This window comes from Cnephaeus nilssonii (genome assembly GCF_951640355.1).
Source record: "Cnephaeus nilssonii genome assembly, chromosome: 2".
Taxonomy (NCBI): Eukaryota; Metazoa; Chordata; class Mammalia; order Chiroptera; family Vespertilionidae; genus Cnephaeus; species Cnephaeus nilssonii.
This window is the reverse complement of record NC_137073.1, coordinates 10,957,158-10,977,514: the sequence shown is the minus strand read 5'-3', so window position 1 is coordinate 10,977,514 and position 20,357 is coordinate 10,957,158. Positions and strand designations below refer to the sequence as shown.

Here is a 20,357-nt window from a genome sequence, read left to right as displayed (position 1 = left end):
AAAACAGAATGACATAGCACAAATAAATAACACATTGGAAGGAATACACAGCAGATAAGGGGAAGGTGAGGATGGAATCAGTGAATTTAGAAACAAAGTTGAAACAAACATCACTCAATCAGAGAACAAGAAAGAAAAACCATTAAAAAAACAGGAGAACAACTTAAGGGAACAGTGGAACAACATGAAACATAACAATATTCACATAGTACGTGTGCCAGAAGAGGCAGAAAGGGAGGGAGGGACAGAGAACATGTTTGAAGAAATAATTGCAGAACACTTCCCTAGCCTGGAAAAGAAAAAAGTCACACAAGTCCAGGAGGCACAGAGAACCCCAAGCAAGAAGAACCCAAACAGGCCCATGACAAGACACATCATAATGAAAATGCCAAAAATTAAAGACCAAGAGAGAATCTTAAATGCAGCAAGAGAAAACTGTTACTTACAAAGGAGTTCCCATAAGGCTGACACCTGATTTCTCATCAGAAACTGCACAGGCCAGATGGGAATGGCATGAAATTCTCAAGGTAATGAAAAGCAAGGATCTGGGACCAAGATTACTATATCCAGCAAGGCTATCATTCAAAATTTACAGTTAAATAAAGAGCTTCCCAGACAAAAAAAAAAAAGTCTAAAGGAGTACATCACCCTCAAGAGGTATCTGTATATTTCCCCGTGTGTTTGTGTGTCTGTACCCCCGACAAACAGCTTTAGAGGCAATCTCCCTAAGAGTGACTCCCAGCAATGAGGGAGAAGGAGACAATATGTGCTTCTTCCCCATCCCCAGGCTGAGCCTCTTCTGCCCCTGCTCCTCCCAGCCTGTGATGAGCCCCAGGGGGTCCCATCCCAAGGATGGATTAAGTGAAGGGTCAGTCCATAGAACCCCATGCCCAGGTTGGGGGAGAGGTTGGAGAAGACTCTGATGGCAGAAAGAACTTAAAGAGTGTGGAGGAGCGTTTTTAGGGAGAACTCTGGGCCCTGGGAGAAGGGCAGGAAGACCCTGGATCCCTGGGAAGGAATGTGTGGGTGGGTGCACATGGGGGAAAGCTGAGGGGTAAGACTCCTAGGCCCCTAGCCCCTCCTGGGAATGAGGAACTGGGCACCTCTGGAGAAGGCTGGGACAGTTCAGTGGGACTTCATTCCCTGGAGAACAGGTCACTTACTTGTCCACGTCGCGCCTAGGCTGGGACCTAGCTGAGGCAGGTGCCTGGGCTGCTCGGAGCATCACTCCTGGAACTCTGAGTCCTGGACATCTACTGGACGTGCAGGGCCACATGGGAACAATGGGGTGTGTGCGGGAGGCAACAGGAGCAAGAACCAGGCCCTGTGCTCTCTCTAAGGGGAGGGGGGAGGGCAAGGAGGGACCGCATGTACCACAGGTTCATGTACATGATGAATGCACAACGCAGGATCACCCTTGATGTCGATATCAGCACTTTATTATCTTCAGCCTCAGTTTGAGCACCAGCCTGGGCAATCCAGAGGAACAAGAGCCTTGGAGGCAGGGTAGTGACTGATGTGAACTTAAAAGAACAGAAATTTGGGAATGCTGGCAGTCCTGGGCCCTTCCCAATCAGCCCTCAGCACCCTCACCTCGCCCAGCCATGTGGGGGCACCGCGGCAGCCAGGCGTGTGCCCAAGGTCACACTCTGAAGGATGCTGAATTACTGCGGTTGCATCTGACTGAACTCCTTTTCCCGAAGTTCACTCCGTTTGATCTTGCCAGTGACGGTTTTGGGCAGCTCAGGAACAAACTCCACCTGGGTGAGGAGAGAGCGAACCATCCTGAGTCCTGCTGTCACTTCCTACCCGTCCCCACTCCTCTCTTCACCCTGCACATCCCCCAAACAGGCTGCAGCAGGTGGTGGCCTCAATGGTGGGGGCCAAGTGTGTCAGGTCCTCCTCCTGAGCCCCTGGAGCTGCTGCAGCCTGTGACGTGCTCTAACCAATGAAATATGGTGGAGGGAAGCATGGCACCTCTCACAGGAGAGTCAGAACCTCTGAGCCTGGCCACCCTCTCTGTCCATCTCTGACAGCACCTGGCTGGTGCCTACTTGGTGGCTGCTTCTCTATCCTGGTCCCAGCAGACCAGGGTGGGCATGTGGCATGAGACTTTCTTACAATAAGCCATGTGGCAGTGGAGTTGTTTGTTACAATAACAACTAGCCAAGCGGTGTCCATCATGTGGCACACACCCCACATGGTGTGAATTTGATTTTTAAGGGGAGCAATTTGAGAATGAGTTATCAACAGTGAATTTTTCCCATTTCTTATGGTTCTAGGGGCCTCATATACAGAATCCTATGTAATAAAAGTGAAAATGCTAACTGACCCTCGCACCATCACAAAGATGGAGGTGCCCACAACCAATAAGGAGGGCATATGCTAATTTACTGCCCCGCCCTCAAAGATGGTGGAGCCCACAGCCAATAGGAGTGAATATGCTAATTGACTGTCCCGCCCTCAAAGATGGTGGTGCCCACAGCCAATAAGCAGGAAATATGCTAATTGACTGCGACGCCCTTAAAGATGGCAGCATCCACAGCCATAAGATGATGGTGCCCAGTCCCCTTTGCCCCCTAGGTGCCCATGGCCAGCCCGAGGCACAGGCAAGCCTGAGATGGTGGCTACCCAAATGCCCAGGGCCGGCCAAGTGTCAGGTAACCAGGGCTGGCCAAGGCTTATGCTCCTGGCAGTGGCAGCAGCAGAGGTGTGATGGGGGCATCGCCTTCCCCTGATTGCTGGGTCGACTCTTGGCCCTAAGGGCTCCCAGACTGTGAGAGGGGACAAGCCAGAATGAGGGCCCCACCTCCAGTGCATGAATTTTCATGCACCTGGCGTCTAGTATAAATATATATTGTGACATATTTATGTATTTCAATTCTCCATTATATGTTTTGAAACTTTATTGACTATTTTTTCATATTACTTCATATTATCATTATTTTTAAACAATTTCTTAGTGATTTCTTCTTCAGTACTTCAACAATCCTTTCATTCTTTTTTCTCTTGCATGGATGCCATGTTCTTTGGAAGCTTGTTTAGACCAAGTTAATGGCCTTTTAGGCTTCCTCCACATGAATAGGAGTTCACTTTTTGAAAGTATATGTCACAAGGGGGGCCTCAGGATTTTAGAGATGCTTAGATGGGGCATTGCCCAAAATGGTTGGGAACCACTGATCTAGGCTGTCCTAACTGGTATGCATCCCGTATTCTACTCTCCAGGAGGCAGCAGAGACTAACATTAAAGCACGAACGTGCTGCTGTTACAGACACATGGGTTGAGGTCCACCTCTGCCTGTATTAACTCTATTCTCTGAGCCTCAATTTCAACTCCGTAAAATACATGGTTAGACCATCTCAGGCTGCGGAGAGGATTAAATGAAATAAGAATGCACGTGAAGCATTGAATCCGGGGCATGGCACGTGACGTAAATATTCAGTAACTGTTAGCTACACAGCTTTACAACATGCACTGACTATAAACATTCAGACAATGTAGGAAATGTTCACTTGTTGGTATACGTATCCTTTCAAACTTTGTTTGTAAACAAATACAATAATATTATATATATTCTCTCATAGCCTGCTTTTTATCTTAATAATATATTGTGGTACCTCTACATTAAAAATAAAAATCTACATCATTAAAAAATTACAAGATAATATTGCATTTTACAAATAATTTTATAATTTCTCTAATGGACAAATGCAGCTCTGGCCAGTCTTTCTCAGTGGTTGGAGCATCGACCCACAAAGCAAAATGTTGTGGGTGTGATTCCAGATCAAGGGCACGTACCTGGATTGGAGTTTCCATCCCAGGCCCCAGTTGGAGTGTGTTCATGAGGCAGCCAATTGATATTTCTCTCTACATTAATGCTTCTCTCTCTCTCTCTCCCTCTCTCTGTCCCTCCCTTCCTTCCACTCTCCTTAAAAATCAATGGAAAAAATATCCTCAAGTGAGGATTGACAATAACTAAAGATGTATTAGAAAACAAATGCAGTAGAATATAAAGAATAAGAATGAACTGCCACAGATGAGATATAAAATGGCAGCAGAGGCCCTAGCTGGCTTGGCTTAGTGGATGGGGTGTCAGCCTGCGGACTGAAGGGTCCCAGGATTGATTCCGGCCAGGGGCACATCCTGGGTTGTGGGCTCAGTCCCCAGTGGGGGTGTGCAGGAGGCAGCCGATCAATGATTCTCTCTCATCATTAATGTTTCTATATCTCTATCCTTCTCCCTTCCTCTCTGAAATCAATAAAGAAATATACATTAAAATAATAATAATAACAATAATAATGAAAAGGTGGCATAGGAAGTGGATCCTGCACAGATATGCTCCCAGGAACAAACTGGTATTACAACTAAAATAGAGAAAAACTTCCTGAATAATCAACAGAAAACTAGCAGGAGAGAATGCTGATGTCCGAGTACCAAAAATTGAGACTGCATAGAGACTTGTTGGAGGGGCCAAGGCGCAAAAGGGCTGGCTGGACGCCCAAGGACAGCAACTGAAGTCCTGGAGAGGTATCTAAGCTGTTGGGGGTGCTACTGAGAACTCTGGGGTCTAACCCCAAGCTGAGCTCCCCAGCGGAGAGAACCTAAACTGAGGAGGGTACCCACATAACAACTGGCTGTTAAAAGCAGTGGGCTGCTATCTACCAGGGAGTAAGAGCTGAAAATTAAGGCACGCTCTTAAAGGGCCAACACACTATATTCCCTGTGGAGCCACCCACCTTGTGCTCTGGCAGAGGGAGGGTGAAGTAGACTGGAGCTGTGAGAGCAGAACCCAGGACTGGCAACTCAGGGGACAGAACTCAGAAGGCAGACACCCCAAGTTTCCTGGTCTGAGTCATTCCCTCAAGGGAACATCTTCCCCACATAGACATTTGACTTGCCTGGGAAGAGACAGTTGATACACCCTATTGGAAAACAACTTGCCCTGAGGCCACTTAAGAGATGAAAAGTACCAATTAGCCTCCAGGCAGAAGCAACTGCCCCACCCTATTGAAAAACCTCTTCCCACACCTGCCAACAATTGCGTGGGGACAATTCAAGTTAAAATCCTATCAGTCTGGAGGCTGATCTAATTAGTCTGTAACAGCCTTTAACACTGTCCTGCACTAGAGATTGAGAGGTGTAGACAGTCTACCTAATACATAATAATAAATCCAAAAAGACAGCCAAAATGAGGAGACAAAGAAACAACACCCAAATAAAAAAAATTAGAGAATTCTCCAGAAGACATAAATGAAGCAGAGATAAGAAATTTATCTGAATCAGGGTTCAGAGTAATTACGGTAAAAATGCTCAACAGCATGAAAAACTATATAGTAACTATGAAAAAAGAACAGTCTGAGGTAAAGAATGACATAACACAAATAAAGAACACCTTGGACGGAATACAAAATAGATTAGGGGAAGCTGAGGATCAAATCAATGAATTAGAAGACAGAGTTGAAAATATCACTCAATCACAGAACCAAAAAGAAAAACCATTAAAAAAACAGGAGGACAGCTTAAGGGAGCTGTGGGAGAACTTGAAACATAACAATATTAGAATAGCAGGTGTGCCAGAAGAGGCAGAAAGGGAGAAAGGCATAGAGAACGTGTTTCAAAAAATAATGGCAGAAAACATCCCTAACCTGGTAAAGGAAAAGTCACAGAAGTTCAGGAGGCACAGAGAACCCCAAACAAGAAAAACCCAAACAGGCCCACAGCCAGACATCATCATTAAAATGCCAAAAATTAAAGACCAAGAGAGAATCTTAAAGGCAGCAAGAGAAAAGAAAACTGTTACCTACAAAGGAGTTCCCATAAGGCTGACACCTGATTTCTCATCAGAAACTCCACAGGCCAGATGGGAATGGCATGAAGTACTCAAGGTAATGGAAAGCAAGGATCTGAGGCCAAGATTACTATATCCAGCAAGGCTATCATTCAAAATACATGGTCAAATACAGAGATTCCCAGACAAACAAACAAAAAAAAAAGGCTAAAGGCTACATCATGACCCAACCAGCATTACAAAAAATGCTAAAGGGATTGCTGTAATGAGAAGAAGAAAAAGAGAGAGATACCCAGCCAAACAGAATTAAAATGGCAATAAAAGGAAGCAGCCAATCAATGATTCTCTCTCATCATTGATGTTTCTATCTCTCCCTCTCCCTTCCTCTATGAAATCAATCAATATATATTTATTTTTAAAAAGGCATAGGGTAGCTGAATGGATACAAAAACATGACCCTACTATATACTGTCTACAAAAGACCTTTCTCAAAACAAAAGACACATATAGGATGAGAGTGAAGAGATGGAAAAAAAAATTTCCATGCAGGTGGAAAAGAATAAAAAACTGGAGTAGCAATATTCATATCTGACAAAATAGACTTCAAAATGAAGGCCATCACAAGAGTCAGCAAAGATCACTACATAATACTAAAAAGATGGATCCAACAAGAGATTAGAATGCTGGTAAAAATCAATGCACCCAATATAGGAGCACCTAAATATCTACATCTACATATACATCTACATCTACATCTACATCTACATCTATATCTATAAATAATTCCAGAGGACTTTAACAGAGAGATCCACAACAATATAGTCATAGCAGTGGAGTTTAACACCCCTCTGCTTAACTGGATAGATCTTCCAGACAAAAACTTAACAAGTAACAGAGACTCTAAAGAATACACTGGATCGGATGGATTTGACATTTATAGAACATTTCACCCCAAAGCAGCAGAATATAGTACATTTTTTCTCAAGTGCACATGGATCATTCACAAAGATAGGACACATGTTGGGACACAAAACAAATTTCTACAAGTTCAACAAGATTGAAATCCTGTCAAGCATCTTCTCATATCACAGTATAATGAAATTAGAAATCAACTACAATAAAAACACCCCAAAACATTGAAACACATGGAGGCTAAATACCATGTTATTAAACAAAGAATGGGTTACCAATGAGATCAAGAAAGAAATCAGCAACTTCCTGGAAACAAATGAAAATGAACACAAACAACCACAAATCTCTGGGACAGCAAAAGCAGTCCTGAGAGGGAAGTTCATAACACTACAGGAATATCTCCAAAAAACAGGAAAAATCAGCAATAAACTACTTAAACCTTCAACTTAAAGAACTAGAAATAGAACAACAAGAAAAGCCCAGAGTAAGTAGAAGGAAGGAAATAATAACGATTAGAGCAAAAATAAATAACATAGAGACTAAAAAAAAAAAAAAAAAAATCAATGAAACCAAGAGCTGGTTCTTTGAAAGTATAAACAACATTGATAAACTATTAGCCAGACTCATCAAGAAACAAGAAGAGAGAACCCAAATAAATAAAATCAGAAACAAAAGTAGAGAAGTAACCACTGACACCATAGAAATACAAAGGATTGTAAGAAAATACCATGAACAACTATATGCCAACAAGCTGGACAATGTGGATGAAATAGACGAATTCCTAGAAAAATACAATCTCCCAAAGCTAAATCAGGAAGATTCAAAAAACCTGAATAGGCCAATAACAACTGATGAAATTGAAGCAATAATAAAAATACTCCCACCAAACAAAAGCCTGGGGCAGGATGGCTTTACAGAGGAGTTTTACCAAACATTCAAAGAACAACTAACACCTATACTACTCAAACTATTTCAGAAAATCCAAGAAGAAGGAACACTTCCAAAACTTTCTATGAGGCCCACATTATCCTAATTCCAAAACCAGATAAAGACACTAAAAGAAAGAGAATTACATGCCAACTTTCCTGATAAACATAGATGCTAAAATCCTCAACAAAATATTAGCAAATTGCATCCAGCAATATATTAAAAAGATCATAAACCAGGATCAAGTGGGATCTATTCCAGGGTTGCAAGGCTGGTATAATATTGGGAAATCAATAAATGTGATACATCATATAAACAAATTGAAAGACAAATATTACATGATCGTATCAATAGATGCAGAAAAAGCATTCGACAAAATCCAACGCTCATTTTTTTATAAAAACTCTCAGCAAAGTGGGAATAGAGGGAGCATATCTCAACATGATAAAGGCATATATGACAAACAAATAACAAACATCATACTCAATGGGAAAAATTAAAACCATTTCCCCTAAGAACAGGAACAAGACAGGGATGCCCACTTGCACCAATCCGGTTTGACATAGTACTGGAAGTGCTAGCCATAGTGATCTGACAAGAAGAAGAAATAAATGGTATCCAAATTGGAAAAGAAGAAGTAAAACTCATTATTTGCAGATGATATGATATTGTACATAGAAAAACCTAAAGACGCCATCAAAAAACTACTTGACTTAATAAATGAATTTGGCAATGTAGCAGAATACAAAGTTAACACCCAGAAATCTATGGCTTTTTTATACACCAACAAGAGGCCTGGAGCACAAAATTCGTACACTTGAGGGTGTACCTCAGACCGGCCTGCGCCCTCTTGCAGTTCAGGAACCCTTGGGGGATGTCCGACTGATGGGTTAGGCCCCGCTCACCATGGGGAACAGGCTTAGGCTGGCAGTTGGACATCCGTAGCGCTACTGCAGAGGTGGGAGAGGCCGCTGCACTTGTCAGCCATGAGCCCGGCTTCAGGCTGAGCAGTGCTCCTGCACTGAAGGTCTGTCCCCTGGTGGTCAGTGCACATCATAGTGACTGGTTGTTCTGCCATTCGATCAATTTGCATATTAGCTTTTTATTATATAGGATAATGAACTCACAGAAAGAGAAACTAAAAAAACAATCCCATTTACCATTGCAATAAAAAAATTAAGATACCTAGGAATAAACTTAACTAACAAGGTAAAAGACCTGTACTCAGAAAACTACAGAACATTGAAAAAAGACCTAGAGGAAGACATAAACAAGTGGAAAAATATACCATGTTCATGGATTGGTAGAATCAACATCATTAAATTATCCATTGCCCTAACCGGTTTGGCTCAGAGACTAGAGCGTTGGCCTATGGACTGAAGGGTCCCAGGTTCGATTCTGGTCAAGGGCATGTACCTTGGTTGTGGGCACATCTCCAGTAGGGGGTGTGCAGGAGGCAGCTGATCAATGTTTCTTTCCCATCACTGTTTCTAATTCTGTATCCCTTTCCCTTCCTCTCTGTAAAAAATAAATTAAATATATTTTTTAATAGTCCATACTACCCAAAGCAATCTATAGATTAAATGCAATCCCCATTAAGATACCAATGGAATATTTAAGAGATCTTGAACAAATTCTCCAAAAATTCATATGGGATAAAAAATAAAAGACCCTGAAAGCCTCAGCAATCCTGAGGAAGAAGAACAAAGTTGGAGGGATCACAATACCAAATATCAAGCTATATTACAAAGCCACTGTTCTCAAAACTGCCTGGTACTGGCACAAGAACAGACATATAGTCCAATGGAACTGAACAGAGAACCCAGACATCAACCCAAGCCATAATGCTCAATTAATATTTGACGACGGAAGAATAGCATACAATGGAGTGAAGACAGTCTCTTCAATAAATGGTGTTGGGATAATTGGAATAATTCATGCAAAAAAATTAAACTAGACCACCAACTTACACCATACACAAAAATAAACTCAAAATGGATAAAGGACTTAAATGTAAGAAGGCAAACCATAAAAATCTTAGAAGAATCCATAGGAAGCAAAATATCAGACCTATGCTGTAGCAATATCCTTACGAATATAGCTCATAGGGCAATGGAAACTGAGGGGAAAATAAACAAATGGGTCTATATCAAAATAAAAAGCTTTGCACAGCAACAAAACAACAAGAGAGCCCACTGCATGGGAAAACACATTTGCCAATGCTTTTTCAGGTAACGGTTTAATCTCCAACATTTAGAGGGAACTCATACAACTTAACAAAAGGAAGATAAACAATCCAGTCAAAAAGTGGGCAAAGGACCTAAATATACACTTTTCAAAAGAGCACATACAGAAGGCCATGAGACATAGGAAAACATGCTCAAAGTCACTAATCATCCGAGAGATGCAAATCAAACCAACAATGTGGTACCATCTCACACCTGTCGGAATGGTTATCATCAACAAGTCAACAAATGACAAGTGCTGGCGAGGATCCGGAGTAAAAGGAACTCTCGTGCACTGCTGATGGGAATGCAGACTGGTGCAGCCACTGTGGAGAACAGTATGGAGTTTCCTCAAAAAATTAAAAATGGAACTCCCATTTGACCCAGTAATCCCACATCTAGAAATATATCCTAAGAAATCAGAAACACCAATCAGAAAGGATGTATGCACCCTATGTTCATAGCAGCACAATTTACAATAGCTAAGATTTGGAAACAGCCTAAGTGCCCATCAGCAGATGAGTGGATTAAAAAATGGTGGTACATCTATACAATGGAATACTACCCTGCTATAAAAAATAAGGAACTCTTACCATTTGCCACAGCATAGATGGACCTGGAGAGTATTATGCTAAGGGAAATAAGCCAGTCAGAGAAAGATAAATATCACATGAACTCACTCATTTGTGGAATATAATGAACAACAAAAACTGATGAACAAAAATAGAGCCAGAGGAAAAAAAATTTTAGAATATAATAGAAGTAATCCTGTTATTTGCATATTTTTAATATTTCCTACAAGCTTTGTGATATTATACTATATTAGTACAGTTTTGGTAATCTACACTAATAAAAGAGAAACATGTAAATTAACCATCACTCCGCTATTCCCACCAGCCAATCAGGAGGGAATATGCAAATTAGAAGGAGAAAGAAGGCGGCTGCCCAGCTGCTCCAGGTGCGGAGTGGCCTGGTGGGGCAGGATGCCTGTTATGAGGGAGGGTGGGGGGCGAAGGGATCTATAGGAGCAGCACTCTGGCCACAGTGAAGACGAAGACTACAGACTCCCACCTGAATCTGCAGCTAAGATGGCAGACTCCAGCGGGAGTCTGCAGCAAAGACGAAGAAGACAGACCCTGGCCGGAGTCTGCAGCAAAGGCCGCAGACTCTAGCTGGAGAGAAAGCCTGGGTCCCAGGTGCCGGAGGAAAACCAGTGCTGGAAGCCAAGGGATGCAAGGCCTATTGCTCGAATCTCTTCGTGCAAAGGGCCTCTAGTATTATTATATTTTAAACCATTTTTCTCTTGAAATATTAATGTTTATTGCATGTAATATATTATATTTAAAATTATTTTCCTTGAAATATTGTTTATTACATGTAACATTATTATATTTAAAATCGTTTTTCTTGAAATACTAATGTTTATTGCATGTAAAGGGCTAATTATTTTGTATCTAAAAAAGAATGAACTACATGTTATAAGGATATATATAATTTTGTTAACATTTGTTTGCAGTGTACATAAGTAAGTATTGAGTGGCAATATCGAATGTATTTCTTAGTATGAATCACGTTTAAGAATAGTTAGAAAGTGGCTGACTTGGATGTCTTTTTCAAATTTTGAAAGATTTTAAATACCCTTCTTGGATAGCTTTGGGCACTGGTCTGATTTTTTTGCCCTCAGGGTAATGTGCAGCACATTTTGGGGATTCCCACCCAGAACAGAGGTTCCATCCCATTCAGTTGGCTGCATCACCCCTAAGCCCAATTGCTTCTTCTGCAGAGAAAAATGCTCGTTCTATGTTCAGTTCCAGCATCTCCCAGCCACCCGACCAGACTTGGGGCAGCGGAGCTCAGAAGGGCATGAGCATGGGCCCCACTCACCTTCCTCGGGTACTTGTATGGGACGGTCACTGACTTCACGTGCTCCTGCAGCTCCTGGGTGAGCTGGTCCGGGTCATGGGACAGAAACTGTGGGGTCAGGACAATGAAGGCCTTCACCACCTGCAACGCAGAACCAGAGCGGGGGCTCAGGGTCAGTGCCACCCAGGTGCTTGGTTTAAAAAGTAATTGTTCATGCAATGAATGGCAAAATAAGCTGACACCGAGCCTTTGGAAACGGACAAGACCAGGTTCAAATCCAAATACTTAAATTTCTAATCTTTCCCTTGCAAAATTACTTAACCTCAAATTCCTTCTCTGTGACGTGCGCAAAGTACAGGTACATCCCATGGAGCTGAACATGGTGGTCTTATGTTCCGATTCCATGAGCTAGTACATATAAAACATGCACATAGTTTAACTTTGTTATTATCCTCAGCTGTTGGAAGCTACCCATTGTCTTCACTAGCAGAGAGGTGTGGACAAGGAACCTGGAAGGCTGGTCAACCTTGAAGCTCTGAAAGGTCAGAGCCAAGCACCCACTGTCTAGTTGAGACAAAGAGAGCTGAAGCAACTTCCACCTTTTAGTCTTATGTAAATCCTTACTGATGGGCTATCATTGGAATTGCCTGCCTAAGGGCTATGGGTGGATCCCAAAACCTGAATAAAAGGGATCTAAAGGCCCGAGCAAAGGGAAGTTCTTCCTCTTAAGCTGGGCTCCTGCCTGGCCCCCAATATTTCCAAATTAATATTTTCTAGTCTCTTTCATTTGTGTGCGGCCTCCTCCAGAGCCCGAACCCTGAACCTGAAATCTGAACCACGCGGGACGTGGGGGGGACACTCACACTCAGCATCATTATTTTCATCACCATTTTTGCCACTAATTTATGTACAGTTCTGTGCCTGGAACCTGTGGGCATTTAATAATTGTTAGTAACTTACTGGACTTATTGTTTTTATATTTTAAGTAGTTGTTGATTCTATTTTAAAAAATAAGTTTTTATTGATTTCAGAGAGGAAAGGTGGGGGAGAATCAATGATGAGAGAGAATCATCACTCTGCTGCCTCCTTCAGACCCCCTACTGGAGATCTAGCCCACATCCTGACATGCACCCTGACTGGGAATCAAACCTCATTCCTGGGTCCACATTCAACCAATGAATCAGATTGGCTGGGCTGAACTTACTGCTCTTATATTGTTATTAGCAGCCTAAAACACGAAATTTGTGCACTTGAGGGGTGGTCCCTTAGCCTGGCCTGTGCCCTCTGGCAGTTCCAGAGCCCTTGGGGGATATCCGACTGCCAGCTTAGGCCTGCTCTCCACAGAGGCAGGAGAGATTCCTGCCGCTGCCACTGCACTCACCTGCCTTGAGCCCAGGACTGACCACCAGGGGGAAGCTCCAACATTGAGCATCTGCCCTCTGGTGGTCAGTGCACATCATGGCGACTCATTGTTCCGCCATTAGGTTGATTTGCACATTAGCCTTTTATTATGTAGGATTTATGTCCCCATTGAATTGCACAGGCCTTGTACCTAGTAGGTGCTCAAAAAATCCAATGAATGCATTGGAAACAGAGTGCTCAGATATCCATCCTGGCTCCACCACAGTGTAATCTGGGCAAGTTATTTAACTTCTTTATGCTGTCTCTCTGTCTATTAAAAGGGTATAATAAGTAAGAGTCTCTAACTCATTGGGTTGCTGTGAGGGTTAAATGAGCCAGCACACCCCATATCTAGTCAGGATTGTCACAGATGATGCCACAGTGCCTCCTGCTGCCCACATAGTGTAAGTGCAGCACACATACCAACTGCTCTGGAAGATTCCCCTGCACCAGCCTTCCAGTGCCCACACGCAGATCCCATGACCTCCTGTCCTCCTCACCTGCCCTCGGATCGGGTCCGGGCTGCTCACCACAGCTGACTCAGCCACCGCCGGATGCTCCGCCAGGGCGTTCTCCACCTCTGCCGGCCCAATGCGGTACCTGCGGGACCAATGGTTCCTGCTCTGCTTCTGAGCAGATGCCAGGGCTGGAGTGACCCAGGCCCTCCCATCTCATGTGTGGGAGTCACACTTCCCTGGGCACAGAGGGCAACCTTCACGGGAGCCAGGGGACTGTGAAAAGGCTCTGTGTGGACCAGGATGTGTAGACCTGGGCATTCCAAGCTCAGATGCTCCCAGGGCCTCCCCTCACTGCCTCTGGTGGGCGGTGGGGTGGGAGGTTGGCACCTTGGGCTGTGGAAATGGCACAAGGAGCTTCCCAGCAGGACTCTTACTGTACTCTTGGGAGCCTCAAACTTTGTCTTAAACCTTTAGGGAAATTCTGTCTCACTACATCAGCATCTCATGTAGAAATTTAAAAAGTAAAACAAACCTAATTTCCCTGATGCATCCAAGGGAAGTTGTTACTTGTGTCACTTTTTCTCCCCACATCACCTAAGCGGTATGGACAACAGATCGGGAGCCACACTACCTCGGTTCAAATCTGGGCCTCTCCCTGCACTATCTTGGAAATTTTCAGCAACTTAGTTCATTGGTCAGTGAATCAATGTTCTCATCTGTAAGACAAGCACAATAATGGCATCTACTGGGTTAAGCAAAGCACAGAGGAGTGTACTTTCACACAGTAAGTATCCATGAGCTTAGCTGCTATTGCTGTTGTTGTTCTGTGACATGTGTCCCATTAGAGGAACACAGAGAATAATTTCCTGCACCCAATGGGGACAAATGGGGGCGCAAACAAGGTCTCCCTTCCCAATCCTATATCCCATCTTTAAATTGAGTGATGTCTACTGTGGTTGCACTTCCAGGCCTTCTTGAACTTTATTTTGATCTTAGGGGAGATGTATAGATACCACAGGCCAGGTCCCTGTAGAAATGGCTGCATTCAGGAACAGGCTGCGGGTTCCATCCCCAATGCACGGAGAAATGGGCAAGCAATTTAGTGTCTGCCAGGCCCATGTCAGCCACACCTACCCAGAGGCGTTGATGATGTCATCATCCCTCCCCAGGAACCAGATGTAGCCCTCTTCGTCAATAGATGCTTTGTCCCCAGTGTTGTAAAAGTCCCCGCACTCCACTTTGGCTGTCTTCACGGGGTCATTCTGCAGAGAGAACGGCACTCTTGTTGAAGGCAGTGAGATTAGAGATGGTGAGCTGCAACCTGGGGCTCAGATCTGGGTTTGAGTCCTGCTTCTCACTCCACCAGGCACCTGTGCAACTTTTTTAACCTCTCTGAGGTTATCTGCTTTACATGCAAACACTCAATGCATACTACCGGTCAATTAATGTACAAAATACACTGACAATTGATATTAATATAACACAGTCGCTGAACAGATGGAAGGTGACAATAAACTTTTGCTAAATGAATTTTCTTCCCCAAGTACTATCTCATTTCATCCTCAAAGAAGGCTTATGGCCCTGGCAAGTGTGGCTCAGTTGGTTGAGTGTCATCCCATGTACCAAAAGGTCACCAGTTCATTTTCTGATCAGGGCACATGCCCAGGTTGCGGGCTCAATCCCCAGTAGGGAGCGTGCAGGAGCCAGCTGGTCAATGTTTGAGGAAATAATGGCAGAAAACTTCTCTAACCTGGGGTGGAAAAAGTCACACAAGTTCAGAAGGCACAGAGAACTCCAAGGAAGAAGAACCCAAACAGGACCATGCCACGACACATCATCATGAAAATGCCAAAAATTAAAGACCAAGAGAGAATCTTTAAGGCAACAAGAGGAAAGCAAACTGTTACCTACAAAGGAGCTCCCATTAGGCTGACACCTGATTTCTCATCAGAAATTCTATAGGCCAGAAGAGAATAAATAGCATGGAGTACTCAAGGTAATGGAAAGCAAGGATCTGAGACCAAGATCACTATATCCAGCAAGGCTATCATTCAAAATAGACAGTCAAATAAAGAGCTTCCCAGACAAGAAAAAAGGCCAAAGGAGTACATCACCACCAAGCCAGCATTACAAGAAATGCTATAGGGACTGCTGTAATGAGAAGGAGAAACAGAGAGAGAAACCTACACATACAGAATTAAAATGGCAATAAATAAGTACCTATCAATAATAACCCTAAATGTAAATGAAATACATGATCCAATCTAAAGGCATAGGATAGCTGAATGGATACAAAAACATGAGCTAACTATATGCTGTCTATAAGAGACCCTCCTTAGAACAAAAGACATGCACAGGATGAGAGTGAAGGAATGGAAAAAAAGTTTTCCATGCAAATAGAAAGGAAAAAAAGCTGGAGTAGCAATACTCATATCCGACAAAATAGACTTCAAAGTGAAGGCCATCACAAAAGATCACATTAGTACATAATACAAAAGGGATGGATCCAACAAGAGGATAGAACCCTAGTAAATATATACACACCCAATATAGGAGCACCTAAATATATTTTAAAAACTGCTAGACTTTAACAGCTAGAGAATTGACAACAATACATTCATAGCAGGGACTTTAACACCCTGCTGACTTCACTAGATAGATCTTCCAGACAAAACGTGACAAAGAAACAGTGACTCTAAAGGACACACTGGATCAGATGGATTTAATGGACACTTATAGAACATTTCACCCCAAAGCAGCAGAATATAGTACATTTTTCTCAAGTGCACATGGATCATTCACAAAGATAGAACACATGTTAAAACACAAAACAAGTCTCTACCAGTCCAAGAAGATGGAAATCATATCAAGCAACTTCTCATATCACAGTGGAATGAAATTAGAAATCAACTACAGTAAAAGCACCCCAAAACATTCAAACACCTGGAGGCTAAATAGCATGTTATTAAACAAAGAATGGTTTACCAACGACATCAAGAAATAAATAAAAAAACCTTCCTGGAAACAAATGAAAATGAACACACAACAACGCAAAATCTCAAGGACACAACAAAAGCAGTCCTGAGAGGGAAGTTCATAGCACGACAGACCTACCTCAAAAACTAGAAAAATTAACAATAAATTATTTAACTCTTCAACTTAAAGAACGAAAAAGAGGAAAATAAGTAAAGCCCAGAAAAGCAGAAGGAAGGAAATAATAAAGATTAGAGCAGAAATAAATGACATAGAGACTTTAAAAAGAATATAAAAAATCAGTGAAACCAAGAGCTGGTTCTTTGAAAAGATTCATCAACAAAATTGATGAATGGTTCCAGGGGTCCTCAAACTTTTTAAACAGGGGGCCAGTTCACTGTACCTCACACCGTTGGAGGGCAGGACTATAGTTTTAAAAAAACTATAAAAAAATTTCTATGCACACTGCACATATCTTATTTTGAAGTAAAAAAACAAAACGGCAAAAACACCCGCATGTTGCCCACGGGCCTTAGTTTGAGGACGCCTGGACCCTTGCTTTTTACTGTGGGTAGATAGGATCACATGAGGAGCAGCGCCCCCTGGAGGCCACAATGATGACAACAGTGACACCTAAAGAGCCTCTGATGGCTGTTCTTTTGGAGAAAGGAATCTGAGATCCATTTCAGGTGTGCCCACCCTTCCATGGCCCACCTTGGAAGCTGGAAATTTCCTCTTAGTGGCCTCTACTACCCTGGGAGGGCTAGGCTTTATCTGGTCGGGAGTCTCAGCAGGTTTCCTTAGAGCCCATCACAGGTTTCTGTGATCCCTGGATTTCCCATTAGGCTCTGGGGTGAAAGACATGGGTTTGAACCGTAGCTCTGCCATGTATGTGACACGGGGAAACATATGACCCCTATGGTCTGCAGGTGGTTTTCTCTGAGGAGTGGGGTAGGGAGGCCACAGGAGGCTCAGGTGTTTTCTCTGAGGAGTGGGGTGGGGAGGCCTCAGGAGGCTCAGGTGTTTTCTCTGAGGAGTGGGGTAGGGGGGCCTCAGGAGGCTCAGGTGGTTTCTCTGAGGAGTGGGGTGGGGAGGCCTCAGGAGGCTCAGGTGGTTTCTCTGAGGAGTGGGGTAGGGAGGCCTCAGGAGGCTCAGGTGGTTTTCTCTGAGGAGTGGGGTAGGGAGGCCTCAGGAGGCTCAGGTGGTTTCTCTGAGGAGTGGGGTGGGGAGGCCTCAGGAGGCTCAGGTGTTTTCTCTGAGGAGTGGGGTAGGGGGGCCTCAGGAGGCTCAGGTGGTTTCTCTGAGGAGTGGGGTGGGGAGGCCTCAGGAGGCTCAGGTGGTTTCTCTGAGGAGTGGGGTAGGGAGGCCTCAGGAGGCTCAGGTGGTTTTCTCTGAGGAGTGGGGTAGGGAGGCCTCAGGAGGCTCAGGTGGTTTCTCTGAGGAGTGGGGTGGGGAGGCCTCAGGAGGCTCAGGTGGTTTCTCTGAGGAGTGGGGTGGGGAGGCCACAGGAGGCTCAGGACAGTTACCAGGTTTGCGCACACCCCGTTGGTAAACTGGAGGTAGGATGTGAACCCAGCCGAAGCCTGCATTCTTAATCATCAGCCCCAAGTCCGATGATTCCGAAGCCCGGCTTCTCAACCGCACCAGTGCCACATGGGTCAGGAGAGGAAAGGCTGTGAGCTTTGCGTGAACTAGACCTGGCTTCACCGAACTGGAGCACATAACGGGAGATGGGAGGAGTCTCAGGATGCACAATAGAGTCCCCTCCCTTTTCACTACAGGGGTGCATGGGCCAGGGAGCTGCAGGCGGGGTGCGCTCACCTCATACAACATGAACAGGCCGATGGGCTTGGTGGGCTTGATCCTGATGCCAAGGTTGCCTTCAGTGTTGGGCGGCAGGATGTTGCCCTTGTCGTCGATGATCTGGAGCAAGAGGTCTGTGAGGCCCCCTGCAGGGCTCCCAGCCCTCCTGCCCCTCTCCCCACAAAGCTCTGCCTGGCTTATGCGTGTGGCACCAGTGGGGACCATGGGGAGATCCCTGTCAGAAAACAGAATGAAGCTGTCAAGTCTTTGAAATCAGCAAGTCATGGGCGTGTTTGTTTCCTGGTGTGGGCACCGCATGTGTCTTCAAGCTAGAAAACAGGGTCAGGACAAGCTAAGAGCCCGGAGGGTGGACAGAGCTGCCGGCGCGCCTCCAGGTCCTGTGCGCCACGGCTGGGTGCGCGGCCTCGGCGGGCATGGAGAGCTGCACTGATGCCCACAATACTGACCCTCCCAGGAAACCAGAGGGGACCTAGGAGAGGAGGAGGGACAACTCGGGCAGGGGGCGCGGCTCTTCTGCCGCCTGGTGTCACACGGGGCTGATCCCAGCTGAGCCCTCAGTGCTCCCTGGCCACGCCTTTAGGACCAAACCTGGACGTCGAAGGGTGGGATGGCTTTCCCCATGGAACCGGGCTTGACCTGTGACCCCCGGGCAGTGCCGCAAGTCAATCCCTGTGCACAAAAGGAAGAGAAGACCAGTTGTCAAAGGCTCCAGGCGGGTCACAGAGCAGCAAGAATGGTTCACGGCACCCCTGCTCACAGGGCCGTGGGGTGCTGATCATAGAGCCTGTGGGGGAGCTGGAAGCTCTGCGTCCTGGGCTCAGGGCATTGACCCAGCTCTTCAGCAGACATTCACTGCGCCCGACATGCGACATGTTCTGGGCCAGTGCCGGCTGCCGGGGCCACAGGGCCCCGTGGGGGAGGCCAGGAAGGAGCACAGGGCTGAGCTCGGGCTGTGGGGTGTGGTGGGTGGGGAGTGCCCACTGCATGCCAGGCATGTGTCCATTTGACCAACACTTACTCAACACTGACCCTGACAGGAACCCTGCCTCATCTGCCCTCGGGCTGCGCTGGGATCACTTGGGCTGTGCCTCTGCCACCACTCCCAGCCCATTGGCCCTCCTGGTGAACTACGCCTCCTTCCTGGTTCTCTGAAGCTCACATCTCTCCTAAAGCTCAGCCTGCACAGTCACACAGATGAGTTAATGCCCTGGGTCTGACCTGTCAAAGGGGCTCGGTGGGCACCCCCTCTCAGAGCCTGCGGGCCGGGAAGCTGCTCAGGCTCCCACCAGTGAGCTCACCTGGCTCCTTAGGGCAATGAGCCCAGACTCAGGCCCCACGAGAAGTCCTGGGTGATCCTCCTCCGGTGGCATTTCCCCGCATTTCTGTTGTTGCCAACAGGCCTTATACTGACTTTTGGGGGTGTTTCCCTCCGTAGATAATAAGTGTCTGAGCTTAGAGACGCCCCTTCAGCTCTGCATCCCTGACACCTGGCGCACGACCCCCCACATCCGTGAGGACAGTGAACCTGCCCTGGGGGATGTGCAGGCTGGGCATCGCCAGGGCTTGCACACTCCCTTCCACTCCCCTCACCACCTCCCACAGGGTCGGTGTTCTATTCCCATTTTGGAGACAGGGAGGTCGAGCTTCTGGCAGGTTCCATGGTATGCCTATGGGCTTGACGCTGCCATTGGCAATGCTGAGAGGAACTGAGACCGGAGCTCCTGGCAAAGGAAGGTCTGCCTCTCCAAGCTGCTGCTCACTCTTCAGGACGTGGCAACGCCCACAGGGGAGTGAGCGGGTTGCAAGAGCTTTGAGCAATGAGGCTCCCTGCGGCCCGGAGGAGTATCTGTGGCTCAAGCAGTGGACGCCAAGGGGCGGGGTTACGGGTGTAGCGGGAGCTTCTCCTCGTCCAACAGTGAGCTGTGAGCCAAGCAAGGTCAGGCCTAGAGCCCTCACACTTCTCAGGCCCGGAAGCAGACCACTTC

General features: G+C 45.4%; 1 protein-coding gene across 1 annotated transcript in view; it reads right to left on the bottom strand.

The window, feature by feature from the left end:
* Positions 1-1,664: 1,664 nt before the first annotated feature.
* The window catches only part of LOC307105617 (acyl-coenzyme A synthetase ACSM1, mitochondrial-like), a gene marked incomplete at its 3' end in the record, with an annotated part of 49,693 nt that continues 31,000 nt past the window's right edge, over positions 1,665-20,357 (bottom strand). Inside the window, exons 9-14 of the mRNA XM_079781474.1 lie at positions 18,961-19,041; positions 18,370-18,471; positions 14,710-14,837; positions 13,618-13,717; positions 11,738-11,857; positions 1,665-1,760 (exon numbers count right to left, since the gene is read on the bottom strand). Of these exons, the coding sequence (XP_079637600.1) occupies positions 1,665-1,760; positions 11,738-11,857; positions 13,618-13,717; positions 14,710-14,837; positions 18,370-18,471; positions 18,961-19,041 (627 nt within the window). The remainder of the gene's footprint in view (positions 1,761-11,737; positions 11,858-13,617; positions 13,718-14,709; positions 14,838-18,369; positions 18,472-18,960; positions 19,042-20,357) is intronic.